Source organism: Notamacropus eugenii (assembly GCF_028372415.1).
Source record: "Notamacropus eugenii isolate mMacEug1 chromosome Y unlocalized genomic scaffold, mMacEug1.pri_v2 SUPER_Y_unloc_1, whole genome shotgun sequence".
Classification (NCBI taxonomy): domain Eukaryota; kingdom Metazoa; phylum Chordata; class Mammalia; order Diprotodontia; family Macropodidae; genus Notamacropus; species Notamacropus eugenii.
Genome location: NW_027325109.1, coordinates 897279 through 915071, shown reverse-complemented (window position 1 = coordinate 915071; position 17793 = coordinate 897279). Strand labels below are relative to the sequence as shown.

At 36.6% G+C, this 17793-nt stretch overlaps 1 protein-coding gene across 7 annotated transcripts in view; it reads right to left on the bottom strand.

Annotated features, from left to right (window-relative positions):
* Positions 1 to 17793, bottom strand: part of LOC140516966 (E3 ubiquitin-protein ligase HUWE1-like) — a 98601-nt gene that overhangs the window by 26992 nt on the left and 53816 nt on the right. For all 7 annotated transcript variants that reach the window (XM_072627814.1, XM_072627818.1, XM_072627817.1 and 4 more), the window contains 15 exons: positions 17646 to 17768; positions 16664 to 16759; positions 15902 to 16171; positions 12281 to 12433; positions 11899 to 12026; positions 11519 to 11600; positions 9297 to 9473; positions 8445 to 8604; positions 7636 to 7994; positions 5201 to 5396; positions 3755 to 3922; positions 3058 to 3188; positions 2651 to 2717; positions 941 to 1155; positions 371 to 582 (listed from right to left, as the gene is read on the bottom strand). In XM_072627814.1, the coding sequence (XP_072483915.1) occupies positions 371 to 582; positions 941 to 1155; positions 2651 to 2717; positions 3058 to 3188; positions 3755 to 3922; positions 5201 to 5396; positions 7636 to 7994; positions 8445 to 8604; positions 9297 to 9473; positions 11519 to 11600; positions 11899 to 12026; positions 12281 to 12433; positions 15902 to 16171; positions 16664 to 16759; positions 17646 to 17768 (2537 nt within the window). The remainder of the gene's footprint in view (positions 1 to 370; positions 583 to 940; positions 1156 to 2650; positions 2718 to 3057; positions 3189 to 3754; positions 3923 to 5200; positions 5397 to 7635; positions 7995 to 8444; positions 8605 to 9296; positions 9474 to 11518; positions 11601 to 11898; positions 12027 to 12280; positions 12434 to 15901; positions 16172 to 16663; positions 16760 to 17645; positions 17769 to 17793) is intronic.

Below are 17793 nucleotides of genomic sequence, written 5' to 3'. Positions count from 1 at the left end.
ATTATCCTCACCTATTAATTTTAAACTTTTAGAGAATGAGACTGTCCTATGCCTTTTTTATGTCTACAATGCTTATGAGATACTTAATGTTTTTGACTGATCTCTCCAGAGTTTAAGTGCAGGATTTAGCACAGAATAGATACTTAGTAATTATTATTAAGTTTCACAGGATTCAAAGAACAGGCTACTACAATACATGAGGCTAAAAAAAGACAGAATATCAAAATGGGACTGCAGGCCAAAAACCACCTACTGACTGTTTTTGTTCTTTTTGTACTATATGTGAGCTAAGAGCAATTTTTACATTTTTAAATTCAATAAACCAAAAGGGCAACATCTAGCTTACCTCTGTCTAGGCTTAGCCACTAACCTGGAATGTTTTTCTGCACTCTCAGTCATTGCCAGTGCTCGGCCTAAAGCAGCTTTCACTTCATTTACCAAAGCCACCTGAGCATCTGATCCACTGCCTGCTGCAGCTAGGCTGGCAAGAAAAAGGCGGGCCAAAGCCGGAGTGTCCTTATCTTCTGTACTCTGGGTATGAGGAAGGAGGTGGTCCAGGACAAATGCCAGAACACTACAATCCTATAACAAGACACACAAACACAACTAGCTTTTTGACAGAACATCTGTAACAAGAAAACCTGTATTTTCAGACAGAGAAAGAAGCCTTGGGAAACAGAGTTTAATATTTACTTTTGAGAAAATAAAACCAATAGCCAGAAAAGGAAAGATTTATGGAAGATAAAGCAATAAATACCAAACTTGGGGCTCTCTGCTAAGGTGTCAAAGGCTTTCAGTTTTAAGAATTTGACTTATAACTGATTTGATATTTAAAAGAAACTGTTCAAACTTTCAGGCTCAGTAAATTGTATTCTGTGATACTACTTTCCATTTTACGCCTGCCTACTGTAGGAAAATGACATCTGGCTACTCAAAATACCTCTTTGATTAGTTCAGACTGGCCCACAGTGTAGTTGTAATTGGCTATCAGAGTGGCAATGCCAACATAAGACCTCACTAACTCAGCCAATAGTCTAAGGATGATGGAGGTTGGCATTAAAGGTTTGCTGCCTTTGGCTTTCTGTTTGCTTTCTTCAGTAGTCTGGTTCCTTTCCTTTTTCTTTTTCTCTTCCCGAGACTCTTCTGGAGACAAAACTGTTGAGACAGATACAGATATCAAATCAATCCTTCACATTTACAATATGCACTTCACAGAAATAGGAACAACAAAAGGCAGATGAAAATTTAGGGACCAATGGTGGTACTCAGGAAGATTTATAAATAAATACAAAGTCTGCCAAGTAAAGATTGCCATAACCATGGCAACCCTGTCTAGGTAACAGATGTCATGATTTTATTAAGTTCATCAAAAAAACTTTTTTCTCCATAGAAATGTTTTAATTTAAGGATTTAAACTAGAGGACCTGCTTTCTGAATGCCCTAAACCTACACGACATATCCCATATGCTGCCTCAACAATATATCTGATCATTTCAATCTCTGCCTTTGCAGTAGTAGCACGTCTCCAACCTTTATGTAATTAGGAATAGATATGTTACATCATGTATTATATTATTATTATACTTTATTATTATATTATGTAGATACATTATACTTGCTGAAGTAGTTAAAGAGTTTTCACAAGGAAAACTCCAGTCTCCTATCACTTGTGCTATAGTTGTTGGGTAGTTTACACTTATTTCACCCATTTCTCTTCGTCAAGAGGAACAAGTTTATTTCTTTTTCCATTGGATCTTAAAATATTTGAAAAGAAGTATAAAAGTCTTTGCTCCTTCAAGTTAAACACTCAATTTCTTAAATTAATTTTCATATAACATAAATTCAACTTCCTTCATTTTGATTAAGTGACACCGGGCTCCTTGCTATTCCATGAAAACAAACTCCACCTTAAATTTTATGCATTTTTACTAGCTTATCCTTCTGTGCTTGCTCTAATTTCTGCCTATTGGCCTCTTTTACTTGATTCTTAGCTAATGTCCCAAATTCTGTAAGAAGTCTTTTACAGGCCTCTTTATTCTTAATGATTTTCCTCAAAGATTATCCCTAATTTATTTAAAAAATATCTTGTTATACCAAATTGTTTGCATGATCATCATTTTTATGAGACCAAGGGGATTTTTTATATTTTTTTGTTTCCTAAGCACATATTTCAGTGCTCAGCAAACAGCAGATACTTTATAAATATAATCTGACTATTCAGACTGCCCTTCATTGGATATACCATAATACCACCACTACTAAAATTTTTAGCTTATCTACCATTCTTAGATTTGGTGTCCCAAACAAGAGACACAATAGGATGGAGAATACTAGACATTACATTTCTCTTAAAAACCAAACCTGTACTAACATTCTAGTCTGTCATTATGCATAGCTGAATCATATTCAAGTCAGTCCACTAACCTGTGAGGCTTCCTTCTGAGTTGACATTAAACCATTAAAACTACTTTTTAAGTGTGGCCTTTCACCTAGGTCCTTAATCCTCCTAATTTAACCTCTAGCTCTCAAGCTTTCTTACAATATAAGTACAAGGCTTTATTAAAGTAATCTGATGTTTACTGATAACAACTAATAGTATCTCAAGTCACCATTCCAAGAAATATTAATTATGGAAAGAAAAAACAATTACCTTGTCCTTGAGAGGTACCTGATTGGTGTGTCTCAGTAGATGTACCATCTGCAGCAAAGACTTGATCCTAAGGGGGAAAAGAACATAATATCACAGGGAATCTGGTTAATGTTTTTTTAATCACCTCAAAACAATGGGGAAAAAACCTAATTCTATATTGAAAGGACTCATCTTTGTTTACTATAATGAACCTTATTACTCATTTATAAAACACTTTCCTTACAATTGTCTGAGAGGAAGCACATTTACTGGAGGGGCATGATTCCCATTTTACAGATTAGGAAACAAGTCTAAACATTAAGTCATTTTAACCTAGATCTCCTGATCCTAGAGAAGGAACAAGTAATTATGTGCCAGGTCCTTTTGCTAAATGCTTTACTTACTAAATGACACTGATATTAACTTACATCAATAGTGAAACCACTCTGGGTGCCAAAGTCAGTTCCTTGTTGTGTTAGTGACCTATACTGCTGATATACATCATCCCCCATGTCTTGGAGAAACCGACTAATTTCCTGAGGTTTAGGTTCAGACTTATCTGAAAAAGACAACCCCCCCAATGCAAGTTTTTGTTTTTAACTTTTCATTTATTTATTTATTTTTAATGTTCTACAATCACTACCATAAAACTTAGAACTTCCCCCCCTTCTTACTCCCTACAATCCCTGTCCCTCCCCAAGACAGCATACAATTCAACATAGGATCTACACACACATTGCTAATGAATACATTTTCACTATATTCATGCTGTGTAGAAGAACTAAAATAAATGGGAGAAATCATATAACAAACCAGAACTTAATACACACACACACACACACACACACACACACACACAATCTGCTTCATTCTACAATTGAATTCCTAGTTCTTTCTCTAAATGTTAGACTGAACAAGGAATAAAAAAGTCTAGTACATACATTAAATTAAATTCTCCTGATTCATTTCTCCCATCTATTGTAGCATTGTGCTGTCCTTTAACCCTAAGCTATCTAGTTACAAACATTATTTTGTCTAAAGACATTTAAAAGGAAATCAGAGAGACAAACTAAAATATGGATAAGAAACTTTCATCTGTAATGGATGCTATTTTATCCCACAAACCTTCTTCTGGAGCAGGGTGGGAAGCCAAAGCATCAAGCATGTCATATATCACTTCCTTGATGGTATCAGGAATAATAGGCAAAGGAGAAGGTTTAATTGGGGTTGTCTTCACTAGCTGTACAGCATTTGGTCCTTTGATTCTCAGATTCTCAAATTCGTCATCTGATGCTGAGCAGAAGGAGAAGAGGAAAACAGATTTCTCAGTCATCAATGAGAAAAAAATAACTAATCAAAATTAATCCAGCTACAACAAATGACTAAAGTCCAATGGTGAAATCTTACATTTAATTCTTCTTCTCAATCTCATTTGACCCACCCCTCATTCACAAAGGACTTTATTACAGAACCAGTTCAAGGATAAAACAAATGAAGATGAAATAAGGGAACATAAGAAAAAGAAGGCAGAGAAAATTTATAAAATATTTGTTTTTTTTTTTAAAAATGAGAAACCTTGGGAGACTAGACAAAAGGATCCCAGAGATACAGCAGAAAAATGACTGGATATGAACTCAATGAAACTTGATTAAAATCTTGACAATCCAAGATCAAAAGGATCCAAAATTCTTCATTTGTATAATAAGAAATTGAATTATCTTCCTATCTCTTCCCTACCTCTAAGGTCTCAAAAGTTTTTCACTCAATTGCCTCCATCCAGACAAATGCCTTGGCCAAATAAATAAAAATTCCTTTAAGAATTAGTCAGAACTAAAAGAGACATTAGAGATTCCTTATTGTCATTTTAGACAGGAGCTAAAAATATCAAAGTTCTTGTGAATTATAAAATTGAACTTATCTATTCCCATTTCTTCATTTTAGCTATAGTAAAATTAAGTTTATGAAACAGAATAAAAAACCTTATAGTCTAAATAGGGCCATCCATTCACTGTCTCTCACAAATGTCACGATCAGACACAGTCATCCTTGCTTCCAAGGTTTACATAATTTACCCTGACAAAAATAATCTTTGGCTTTGTCAGGTTCCATTTCTTCTTGTCAACTCAGATTGAAAATAAACAACCCGCTAAAATGTTACCACAAGCACCAACCACTTTTCTTATGTCATTTACTTAGTTAACTGATTTCTAATTTTAGTTTATTTCTAATATAGTTTAGTTTGTATTTTCTTTATTTCTGAGAATGTAAGAGGAGTTATAGCTAGCACTTACATTATCCTTTAAAGTTTGCAAATGCTTTATATAAGCATCTCATTTGATCCTCGATTTAAAATTAGGGAAACTGAATTAAACAAGTATTAAATGACTTGCTCAGGATCATACTACTTATAAATACCTGAAGCTTAGAACTTAGATCTTTCTACCTCCAAATCTAGCACTCTATCTGTAGTTGTCTATTAAACTGAAATAACTGAAAAAAACAAAGACCCCAACCCCAAACTGTACCCAAGAAAAACCAATACATTTGTAAAAGGTAGCCCTTGAAACTCACTAGTCCCAGAGCCTCTTGGAGCAGGAAGAGCAATACGGACACATCCACTTGCAACTTCAGTAAAGATATCTGGATTACGGCATGCAGCAGGTCCAAGAACACGAAGGATGTAGTTTATCTCTCGAGATCCAAGGCTACCAGACAGAACCCCAGAAGTAGTGCTCCCTGCTCCATTTGAAGCAGCAGACCTTACCACCTAAAAAAATTGAAGAAAGACATATTCTGAAAGATCCACCTGTAACAAACATTATTTTGCCATTCATGTATCAAAGGATGATAAGAAAGATTAACATATGGAATATAAAAATATTTGTTAATTTGTACAACCTCCAAATGGGCCCTCAGCATAGAGTTCATATCCAAGTTCTTCCTATATAAAAAAGATTTAAAAGAGGAAACAGCCGCTTATTCTCAAAAAATTTTATTTGTCCAGCAGCTGACAGGCAGGAAATTAAGAAATAAATGCAAGAGGGTTGGTACACTGGCAGCATGGATTAAAATGCACTCTCTTTACCTCACAGAATTTCTCTCTTTCTTTAACACACAGGTCTTCTATATTATTTCTTTTGTAATCTGTAAAGCTAGCGTCCTTTATTTCAAACTATGCTGTATTTATTTTTCTAGCACATGTGATTGTTTTGTTCCCTACCAGAATGTCATCTTCAGTAGTAGTACATATTTGATTTTTTTAAAATTTGTATTCTACAGGCCTAGTACACAGCTCAGCATATTGCAAGTGCTTAAATTATAAACATGCAGATGACTGAAATGGGATTAAAAACAAATCCCGAACTTCTTTCTCTCCATCATGTTGTTCTAGGATTTGACAGCTTTTCAAAACATGCATTATGTCAAATGATTCAAGTTAGAACAAATGATATTGTTAGAATGGTATCTCCTAGGAATTTTAGTTTCAATAAAAAAAGATTTCTGAAAATGAAGTGCCTAAAACATAACAGGAACTTTTAATTTAAAAAATAGGAGGAAAATAAGAGGAAGAAAATTGTCTTAGTGGGAAAAAAACCTAATTGTTGTAGAAGAACACGAGTTCTGTATAGTCAGTTAAAAAACAAGACCTGGAGCTGATCATGAGTTTTTTATTGCAAAATTCACACTGAAATAGACGGAAAACCATGAGACCATACAGGTGTTTAAATAACATCCTTTACCATACAGTAGGCAGTAACAAAACTCATCCCACAGAAAAAGAAGAGCAAGAAAGCAAAATGGATGAGGAAAAAACAAAAGGGAAAGGAAAGGAGAAAGTTATACTCAACTTAAATGCAGAATTTCAGACAAGAGAAGAGATAAGAGAATTTTCTTTTTTCAATGCAAAGAAATAGAAGAAAACAACAGAATGTGAAAAGACAAGAGATCTTTTCAAGAAAATCAGAGGTGTCAAGGGAAAATTTCACATGAAAAATGGGCATAACAAAAGACAAAATAGTAGTGACTTAACAGAAGCAGAAGAAATTAATAAGAAGTGGCAACAATACAAAAAAGAACTATGCAAGAAATGTTTTAACATCATCTATAATCAAAATAGTTTGGTTACTGATTAGTAACAGTACAGGTTACTGGAGGACAAAGTTGAGCCTTAAAGAACTGCTAATGATAAGGGTAGTGGAGGTGGAGTTGCAGCTAAGTTACTTAAAATGCTAAAGATGATGCCAACAAATCTGGAAAATTAAATAGTGCTCACTGGATTAGAAAAAATCAGTTTATATCCCAAACATAAAGAATGGGAATGCTAGACAATGTTCAAATTACCAAATAATTTGCTCATTTCAAACTGCCAATAAACTATTGCCTCCCCCAAAGTAAATACAAAATGCTGGTTGGTATTCAAAGCCTTTCATAATCTGGTCCCCTTGCCCTTCCCTTATTCCCCAACATGTAATATTCAATGCAATGACTGACTTTTGAGGATTTCATAAGACAATCCATCTCCTGGCTCTGGACATTTTGTCTGGCACTCCATGTATGGAACATGGCTCTCCCTCCTCTACTCTGCCTACTGACCTTCCTGGTTCCTTTTAAATTCTAACTAAAATCCAATTTTCTCAATCAGGAAACCTTCTCTAACATTCTTAATCCCTCTGGTAACTGCTTTTTATTTATCATGCACTTTAGCTAGGTCTATACATATTTATTTGAATACTGTCTTCCCCTTTAGATAGTAAACTCCTGTCTTATGTATCTTCTTGTACCCTCAGTGCAGTACTTGATACATAGCAAGTGCTTAATAAATGTTTATTGAACTGAAATTGTTCATCTTAGTGCTGGAGTAGCTATGACTCCTTATTTTGATATAGCTCATATCAAAATGTTATGACTCACATAACACGAGTTAAATTTATTCAAGGAAATGTCCAAAATAAAGACAAAAAAGTAACTCCATGGGGAGTTCTAAGAAACAGTAGGGTGTTACATACTTTTTCCATAGTATGATGAAGAGTACAAGGATCCTCAATGATGTGTCTCAAGAGAAGGGTCACCAGGGGTATGAATCCATTGAAACCTGAGTTCTGGGTCAAGTTTAAGATGATCCTAGTACTCTTCAGCTCTGCAAACATCATGGCGTATTTGTGGTTTCGAGTAAGCCTCAAGCAGAGGCGTAGTGTGGCATGCAGTGTGTCTGGGTCCACAGGGACATCCAGCATGCTTACACAGCCACGGATCAAGATGGTCACCATTTCTTCTGTAAGTCCCTGAATCAGGATATCTCCTGACTTGGTATTCTCAACAGTCATCTCCTTGTCAAAGTAAGTACCTTCTGCAGCCAAGGGCAGTTCTGGAAAAGGGAGAAAAGGGGATGTTTGGGACAGCGCACTCTTGCTACTGAATTAACAGTATGGGTGGCCCAAAAGCTCTCCCTGGAAAAATTCTTTCCCTTTCTTGTGGACAAATGAATAACAAATCCTAAAATCAAACAATTAAACTTAGTCAATGACCACAAAGTTACCTAGCAGTCTGCTGAAGAGAAAATTATAAAGAAGTGGATGTAGTGAGTAGAGCAGCAGCCTTGGGGTCAGGAGGATCCAAGTTCAAATTTGGCTTCAGACACTTGGCATTTACTAGATGTGTGACCTTGGGCAAGCCACTTCACCCCAATTACTTTGCATTCCCTGATTCAAAAAGTGGATGTTTGGACTGCAAGTTACCAAGACATTGCTGTTATCAACAATACCCTCTAGATGACAAAGTCAAAGCACAGATCAGAGAAGAAGAAGCAAGACTATACCATTGACTTTTTCTTCTTTTGGCTGGATATGTACTTCTCTGCCTTCTTCCAAAGAATTACCCAGTTCTTGCCCATGAGTGGTTTTTGAGGTTCTATTTTGCTGAGGAACTCTTAATGGAGTCAACATTACAGGACGCCGGTTTCCAGTTTCTTCATTGACCTGGAAATTCAGATGGAAATGACACAATGCATGGACCATTTTTCCCCAAAATGGAAATGCTAATATCTAAAGGAAGGTATTAGCTTATACAGGTAAAAAGCTCCCAACAGAACAAAACAAGTAGGCAAGAGAGATTGGAGAGGACTGGAGCAGGAGTCAAGAGACTTAAGTGATATTCTTACATTGCTACCTTTATTTGAGGTGCTTTCTGTCAGCTGGGGCTTCAAGATCCCCCAATTCCCTCCCAGAATTGTTGAAAGGATTAAGTAAGAAAGTGGTAACATAATACAAATATGTAAATAGTCTAAAGATATGATGAAGAAAATCTTATCAGGAAAAAGTGATAATACAATCCTTAAAATAATTACTGGGATGAAATGCCAAGAATATAGTTCCTGACTTAAGAATATGTATTTTCCTTACCCTGTTCACTTTACTGTCCATTAGAACATTCAGAAGCCAAATACTTTAAATAAGTAATCTTTTGAGTAATCAATAAAGAACAAAAGTAAAACAATCTCACAAATTTGGCACTACTGAACTCTTGTATAAAAACTGAGGTCATCAGTTTATGAAAAGACTTGGCTAAAAACAAGTAAATCAAATATCTAAGAATTCCATTCACAAACATCATATGTAATTCAATTATCATTGAAAATTATTATCATGAAAAACCTCAACGGATATCATACCTGTATCATTGTTGTGAAATGGACTGTGTATCTTCGTCTGCCTGCTGTGAATCGTACACTTGTCTCCCCAGCTTTCCAGGCTGTATCAATTGTGCTATTGTTGCCTGCACTATAGCCACACCAATGTCCAGATCGATCATCAAACCAACGCCAGTTATTGCTGTTACCTTGTAGATACTACACATAAAAATGTGGTTAATTAATGTACTCATAAGGTCCAAGATGAACCAGACCCAGACCTAACTACCAAACATTGAGTTATGAGCTTGGGCAACTGCTGCGCAGGCCCCAGTGACCATGACTTGAGCTGTTAGACTGAGGTGTTGCTTATCTAGGACACCATCCTCTTTAGGTGGATGTTTATTTTAATGCTCATACAACATTAGTTAAATTTATTCAAGGGAAAGTAGGAAAGAAAGACAAAATGTAACTCTAAGGGGAGTTCTAAGAAATAGTTGGATGTCTAAGAAATAATTTCTTTAGTCATCTGTTATCATTATCATTCTGTTTATTTATCCCTATGATTAATTTAGTAACCTTACGAAAAAACATTTCTTATGATCTCTCATACTTAAGAATATATCCACCAAAGTCCAAATCCAGAATCCTTTGCCCTCTACCACCTGGAATTTCTATTTCACAGTAAAATGACTTACTTCCAGTATTCTGAACTGCTTTTCAAATATATACAAAATTTTCCACTCAATCCAAATTATGGCAGTTGCAGTAAACTAACCAGTTGATCATTTTCTTTCTTTTCATTTCTGACCCTTAAAAACTCTACACATCTATCCAAGTTTCCCTGTACCAAATCACTACTATCTCATCATCTCAACCTCTTAAAATTCATTCTCTTGGTTTTCTTCTTGCTTGGGTGAATTCTCCTGGTGTATCTTCTCCTTCTACATGAAGCATGCTCTACAATGAGTCAGTGATCTTTAATATTTTGATGACTGCATTTGAATGTAATTGTTTTCTTTTCTAAGTTTATGTACTTTTTCTTTTGCATTTCACATGTTATTCTGGCTTCACCAATTTGCCAAGAATAAAAAAGTTATGAATTCTTACTCGCCATCAGTTTTTACTATATGTGTTTTAAAGGCTTTCCCTCTTCCAGGCCTCCCTATTTTTGTCCAAGTTACCCACCACTCCTTCCAATGACAAAGTTTTTTTTAATGTTGGCATTATTTTTTACTACACACTCTCCCTTTTTATCAGATTTGCTGTTGACTCTTATTGTTTCCAAATTCACAATGTTTAATACTACATCTTTTTTTCTCCATTGACACAGCTACCACCTTTAGACTTTCATCATGTCTTGCAATAATCTCATAATCAGTCTCTTCCCTTCTAGGCAATGCCAAAATAATTTTTCTCAAGCACAGAGCTGAACATGTGATCCATCAGTCAACTACTTTCTATGAATATCCACAATCCAGAGTAAGACAAAGCCACTGTTTCTCTTTCCAAGTTTGGCCTGAACCTCCAATTCCCAATTCTTACCCCTCCACTTCAAAATGTAGCTAACCTAGTCTTTTGTTTTCTCCTTATTTATGATATTCTACCCCTACCTTCACAAAGATGATTATGAATGTCTAGAAGGAACTTTCTCCTTAGCTCTGAGTCATAATTCACTCTTTACCTCTCAGATACATCAGAGACACTATCTTCTGGGTAAAACCTTTCCGGATCATCTGAACTGCTAATGTCTTCTCTTGAAAAGTACTTTGTATTTAATGATATACACAAATGTTTTATAGCATTGGTTGGTTGTTGCCCTTTGTTCTTGAAGAGGACCAAAATGACATCACTATGCTAGAGTTAATGTTCAGTATGTCTGACTGGCTGATTAGACCAATATAAGTTTTGGTAACTTATTTATGGTAGGAATAGTTTTATTTTTTGTTAGCAAAATGCCCAGCACGAAGAGACAATAAATAAATATTTGTTGACTGATTCACTCTTAGTCACCATTTGCTCCTGATGGAATGGTATCTAAAGCTTCCTCCTACTAGGGAAACTAACAGTAGTAGAATCATCTAAAGTTGAGTGTGGTCATGATCACTGGAAAAATCTTGTTCACTCCTAAATTTTCTCAAGTGATCACAAGTAAATAGTGAAGAATGATTTAAACCCTGAAGGAAATAATCTCTTTCGGTCTTTCCTTTGGTCTCTGGACGTGAATGGGGTTCTTCAACTTCTGTGTGAGGACTGTCCCTTACCTTATTTATCTGTGCTCTCCTCGTGGAGGAAACAGCTGTTTTCTCATACAGGTCTATAAGAAGAAGTACTGGAGTGATCCATCTAGAAGAGGAAAGGCAGAAGACTGTTCCGATCGTGGGAAAACACGAAGGATGCTGCAACAAAATGACTCAGGGAAACGAATATCAGATTCTTATCCAGTGAGAATTATATGACCTTAAGGAGAATTGGAAAGAACTTGAAGGAACTGAAGATCACCTGGTCTAAATCCTTCTTTGTATAGCTAGGCAAACTTACAAAATGAGGCATAAGAAAGACAAAGATTACCAAGCTTCACAACCAGTTAAGGGCCACAGTATTGAATTCAGTGACAAGTGCTTGGAGATGTGCTGTGACTCACTTTGGGGTGTGAACCACCTCTTCTTCCTTGGCAGCCTGTAGGCAGGGCTGTACTACTTCCAGCAGTCTGATCAAGATGTTGAGGATTCCACTGGATTCAACTACACAACCACAGGATAGTTTCAGCTCCTGTATCAGAAAAAGCCAAAGTATGTGGGGGAGGGGTAGGAAAGAATACATATGAGGGGTATGGGTAGAGTTTTTTTTCTTCCCTAGCATTATCTTCTACCAGATAACCTTTTGAAATACAAGGCTGTGGGTGACCAAAGTGCTGAAATTACTTACGTAGGGTATACCCTGGGACAATCTGACAGAAGAAAGATTCAGTCACAAAGTTTCTGTTTTTCCTGAGCCCTGAAGTTTGCCCCAACCTTGAAACTTACCTCAAAGAGTAGTGTAAGCAGTAAAATCCTGGTAGCCAAATTTGAAGCCTCTGGAAGGGTGGCCATCTGGTTGACCCACTCAGACACAGTCTTTGTGTCACTAATTGTCAAAGGAAGAGCAGCTGTGATTAAAACATCAGCTGCTTCCCATACCTATATCAATAAAGAAGGACATGAATCTAGTATCTGGGTTTCACCCTTCAGTTATTTAAGCCTGGACGAATACTAACTGTAGAATTTCTATTACTAGGATGTAGAATAATGTAGGATGTAGAACCTGTCTTTATCTGTCCATTACACATTCACATTATTAAAAGAGCATTCTTAGAATCTTAAGTGAATATAGCCTGGAGCGAAGAAGACTATGGGTACAAATATGGCCTCAGACATTTATCAGTTATGTGACCCTGAGCAAGTCACTTAATCCTGCTTGTTTCAGTTTCTTTATGTGTAAAATGAGGAAGCTGGAGGAGGAAACACTATCTTTGATAAGAAATAAAAACAAAAATAAAAATAAAAAATAAAATCTCAAATATTTGTAATATAACTAATGTTTAATGTGAATGTATAAGTAGAATCTATATCAGAGAGCATGCTTTCTTGGGCAGGGGAGAAAAAAGTTTGGAACTCAAAAGCTTGCGGAACTAGATACTGCAGTACAAAAATAAAAAAAAAAATTTATTAAGTAAAAAAAAATTTTAAAAATTATTATTTATTTATAATGAATTTAAAATTTTAATTAACCCTAACCCAAATAGGGTCAGGAAGATTCAGACACAATTGAAATGACTGAACAACAAACTGAATCATAAGGAATGGGAGGGACATCAAAATTGGACTGCCAGAAGCCAAGATGGAAGAGTAAGCAGCAAGTCACTCTTCTTCTCCCTTACTGATCTTGAAAAACCCAGAAAATACTACTGTAGGAAAAATATTATAACAGTGGAACCAGCAGAAAGATGGGGTGTAGCCGTTTTTTGGCTTGAAAGGCTAGGGGCGATTAACAGGAAACGTCCTTCCTGCTGTAGCTGAAAGGAACCAGTACAGGCCAGCAGGTTTCCCGGCAAGCCAGTAGCAAGCCCCACCTCAAATGACCACATGAGATCCTGAGTGCCAGGGTAGAGAAGCAGTCAAATGCCAACATCAGAACCCCCTTATACCTTGGCACTCCCAGCACAGAGAACCACCACAGTGACTGATGGACAAGTGTCCACCAGTGGTGAAGGCTACATTTGCTCTAGTGCAGCTCTAGGTCTGGCTACTTTCAGTGCCCAGATACCTCCCACCCAAGCAGAAGAAACACAGAAAACCCTACTTGGTGTCAGCATCAGCCACAAGCTCTAGTTTAGCACAAGTAGACTCTTCTACCCCAGCAACAGAGATCATTTTTAAATGCCAGAAAACAGGCAAATACTATGAGCAAAAAAAGCAACACAAAGATCATAGATTCTTATTATCAAAGAGAAAAACAAAATCAACAAAATGAAAAAATAGGAGAAAAAATAAAATAACAATGGAAAAACGATGACCTGAAAAATGGATCTAGGGTAATTTAAAAATTATTGGTGTACCTGAATGTCATGATGAAAAAAAGAAGCTGGACAGCATCTTTCAAGAAATCACTAAAGAAAACTGCCCTAAGGTCCTAGCACTAGGATAAATTAGTCATCAGAAGAAACCACCAATTATGTTCTGAAAAAGATTTCAAATTGGAAATGGCAAGGAATAAGTCAAATTCCCAATCAGGTGAAAGAGAAAGTACTGCAAGCAGTCAGAAAAAAATAATATTGTGGAATCACAGGATTATGGAGGACTTTGCAGCATCTATATTAAAAGATGGGAAGGGCTTAGAATATGATATTCTGTAAGGTGAAAAAACTTGGGACTACAAACAAGGATCAACTACCCAGCAAAACTGAGCATAATCTTTCAAGGGAAGAAATGGACATTCAGTGAAACAGAGGTTGTCCAAGTCTTCCTTATGAAAAGACTAGAGTTCAACAGCAAATCTGATCCTCAAATACAAGACTCAGGAAATAGCCAAGAAAAAAAGCAGTAAGGCCAAACCGTTTACATCCCTATAAGAGAAGATGACACTTGTAACTTCTGAGAATTGTGTCTTTACCTCAAGAAGAAGGGATATACACAAGATAGTGAGTGTGGATATAAATGTGGTGATAAAAAAATCCAATTAAGGGGTGGAAAGGATTGTACTAGAAAAGGAAAGAGGAGGTAGAAAAGGGCATGTTAAAGGAACGATACAAAGACCTATTACAATAGAGGAAAAGAAGAACAGAGATGAGCATTGCTGGAACCTTAGTGTCATCAGGAAGAACATACTCAGGTAAAGAAATTTAACTTACTCTATAGAGAGTAATAGGGGAAAGAGGAATGAAAAAGGAGGAGGCTAACAGAAGGGACAGAAAACTGAGGGAAAACAGTGCTCAAAAAAAAGGAATGTGAAGAAAATTGCTGCCCATCCCTCTTTATATCATTCTGATTGTTATGAAATCTGCAACTTACATCCACGGTTTTTTGTTCTGTCTTCTCCCTTCATCTTTACATCTGTGAGTTGTGTTTATGTAGGGAACCCAATCTAGTTTATTCTTCTTCAGGTTAGCTGTGTATTTCTCAACATTTGGTATCAATTGAGACCTGGTTATCATTTACTAACACTCTTCTACATACTCTTTAGCTTAACAATTTCCTTCCTAAATTGCAACACCTTTGACTACTTCTACTCCATGGTCTTTTACTATTCTCATCTGTCGCCTAAAATTGCACTGTCTTCCAAATGACTGAATTTATGGGCATCAAGACCCTGAATCATCTTCAAATAAATTATTATCTAGTTGGGTCATCCCCGTTTTTTATCTGTGAAATTAACCTAGAAACATAGTATTTTACTTCTTCCCATCAAGTTTCCTTTCAGTACATTTGGCCCAGTATATCCTAACTTGTTGTGGTACAGCTTTATCTTTTGGCCTCATATAACCTGAAAATCTGATAATTATGCCTTCCATTGCCTTTCTTTAAAAACTGTTTTGACTGCCAAATTAAGGCTATTCAGAAACTCAAGTTCACAGTCTTTCTTCTAACAGTTACACACCCTTATATCCAACTTCCACTCAATCATAATGACTAACTTCATGAATGGAGCTCAATATAATGACTTCAAGAAATTAGTAGAAGAGCTCAATTTACAAACTAACAAACCATCAGAGCCATGTGGCAGTGGAATAGGCTGCTCAGTTTGCACAGTGTCATTAGGTGTTTAAGAGTGCTGTAGAGCTTTGCATTGGAATAGCAGAGGAAGAAGAAGCAGCAGTCCTTCAGGCACAATTAAAAGTATGCTTTCCCCCCCTCTCCCCTCACCATATCTCATTTGATCCTCACAATATCCCTCAGAGGGACATGCTGTTTTTATTCCCATATCACAGCTGAGGACACATAGGCAGGCAGATTAAATGACTGCCCACGGTCTGATCTTGGGTCTTCCTAACTCTAGGCTGCAACCCCAGCTGCAAAGTGGACAAAGTGTTTTTCCATACCCCTCTTCTGCTTCTAAAAAGCCAAATCACTGAGTGTCCAAGTACATTCAGGAGGCACAGGATCCCTCACCTGATTGACCACCTGCTTCAGAATCATTTCCCGGTAATCAGCTCCATTGCGTTTGATAGCAGTCATGATGAGGTCACACACCCGGTATACAGTGTCTGGAAGCTCATCCAGGAGATAGAAGCAGCCCGGTAACATGGTGTCTGTGAAATTATGCAGTTCTTCTGGTTCTAGGGGCTCAGCATCCTGAAATTTCTCCAGACATTTGGCCTCTTCCTCTTCCTGTTTTTCCCGGGTCTTCCGCTCTTCTTCTTTCTTCCTACAATCAGTTTCCTGGAAGCAGGTGAGAGTGATCATGGGGACAGAGAACAAGGGAGCCACTACAGTCAGAACAAAGTTAAGAATTTTTTTTTTGCAATCCAGAGAGTATGCATGAGGACTCTTCAGGTGTGGCCACAAAAAAAAAAGGCTGATCCCACCAGCTAGAATAAGTTAAACAATTGCTACCTATCTACTGATTCCTTTAGCATTTCGAAAATGTTAGCCTCCAAAGCAGACAAATATATGTGCCCATATAGTGAAGCAGATAATCAGTGATACCCAGCAACCACAAGAAGAAGTCAATTTTTACTCAAAACTCCTTATCAGGCCTTCTGGATACCCATTAACAACTATCAGAGAGAAAAAGAAGATCTGGGTGATTTTGGGGGTTTTGAAATGCAGAGGTGGAGCAGATATAAGTCATAACTCCTGGTTAGGAGTCTCCTTTGACAAACAGCTTTCAGTCCCAAATGAAACACTGACAAATCTCCACCAACTCTTTACCTCAGGGGACTCTGTTCTCTGATCCGCTGGGATATCTTGCCCCAGAGACATTGCAATGGCTCTCATCATCTGGTCCTCTTCTGACATTCTGAAATCCTAAAGTAACACATTTGTTAAATATTTAGAATCCATCAAATAATTTTCTTTAGCTTGATCACTAACAAAACAGGCAAGACTAATTTTTCCCCTTTTGGAGTATGTGCTATTAATTATTTTATGGGAGCAGCAGGAAGTATATATTGGCAGGACTAGCATACCACATAGAACTACTCAGGACAGTTTAACAAACTTTGTATAAAACCTATGTTAGACTTTTAACCAGAATCAGGCTTATTCAGTGAACCTAACAGAAACAATAGTCAGGGAAATGACTCAAACAAAAGGTATTAATCCATATTAACATATTTAAGTTATTTATTACCAAATAATAACAATGATGAGTCACAACTCTAATCACAACTCTATGGTCATTTCAACTAGATCTGTGCCACTAGCTATACAGTGAACAGCAGATGTAATAAAAAGTAAAGCAGATAGGAATCCAAATCAACTTACATGTTCATTAGCTGTGTGATTATGGGCAAATAATTTAATTTCTTTTATCTATAAAAAGTGGAATAATAATGGCATCTACTTCCCAGAGTTGTAAGGATAAAATAAAACAATTAGAAAAATCCTTCACTAATCTTAAAATACAATATAAATGCAAATGACACATTTATATTTCTAAACCTTGCTAAAGGGGCTTGCAAATTTTAAAATTTCCACTAATAATGCCAAGTAGCAGCTACGCTGAAATTTGTTCTAAAAAACAGGAAGTACGATATGTCAGAGAAAGGATTTAAAGATATTCCCAACTCTGGCTCTCTATCCACTACTATACGTGTCAAACACAAAGCGATGTTTTTGATAATGTTCTAGATTTTTTAGTTGTCAGAATGCTGACAATGGAAAAATAATACACCCAAAGAAACCCACTTACTCTAACACCACCACCTATGAGTGGGGGAGGGTGTGTTAGCAGGTACTCGGTGGCTTGCTCCATGGTGTTAGTGTTCACTAAGGCTTCCATAGCATGTTCTCTTGTGAAGCCCATGTCCATTAGCTAGAATAAAAAATGTCAAAATTAT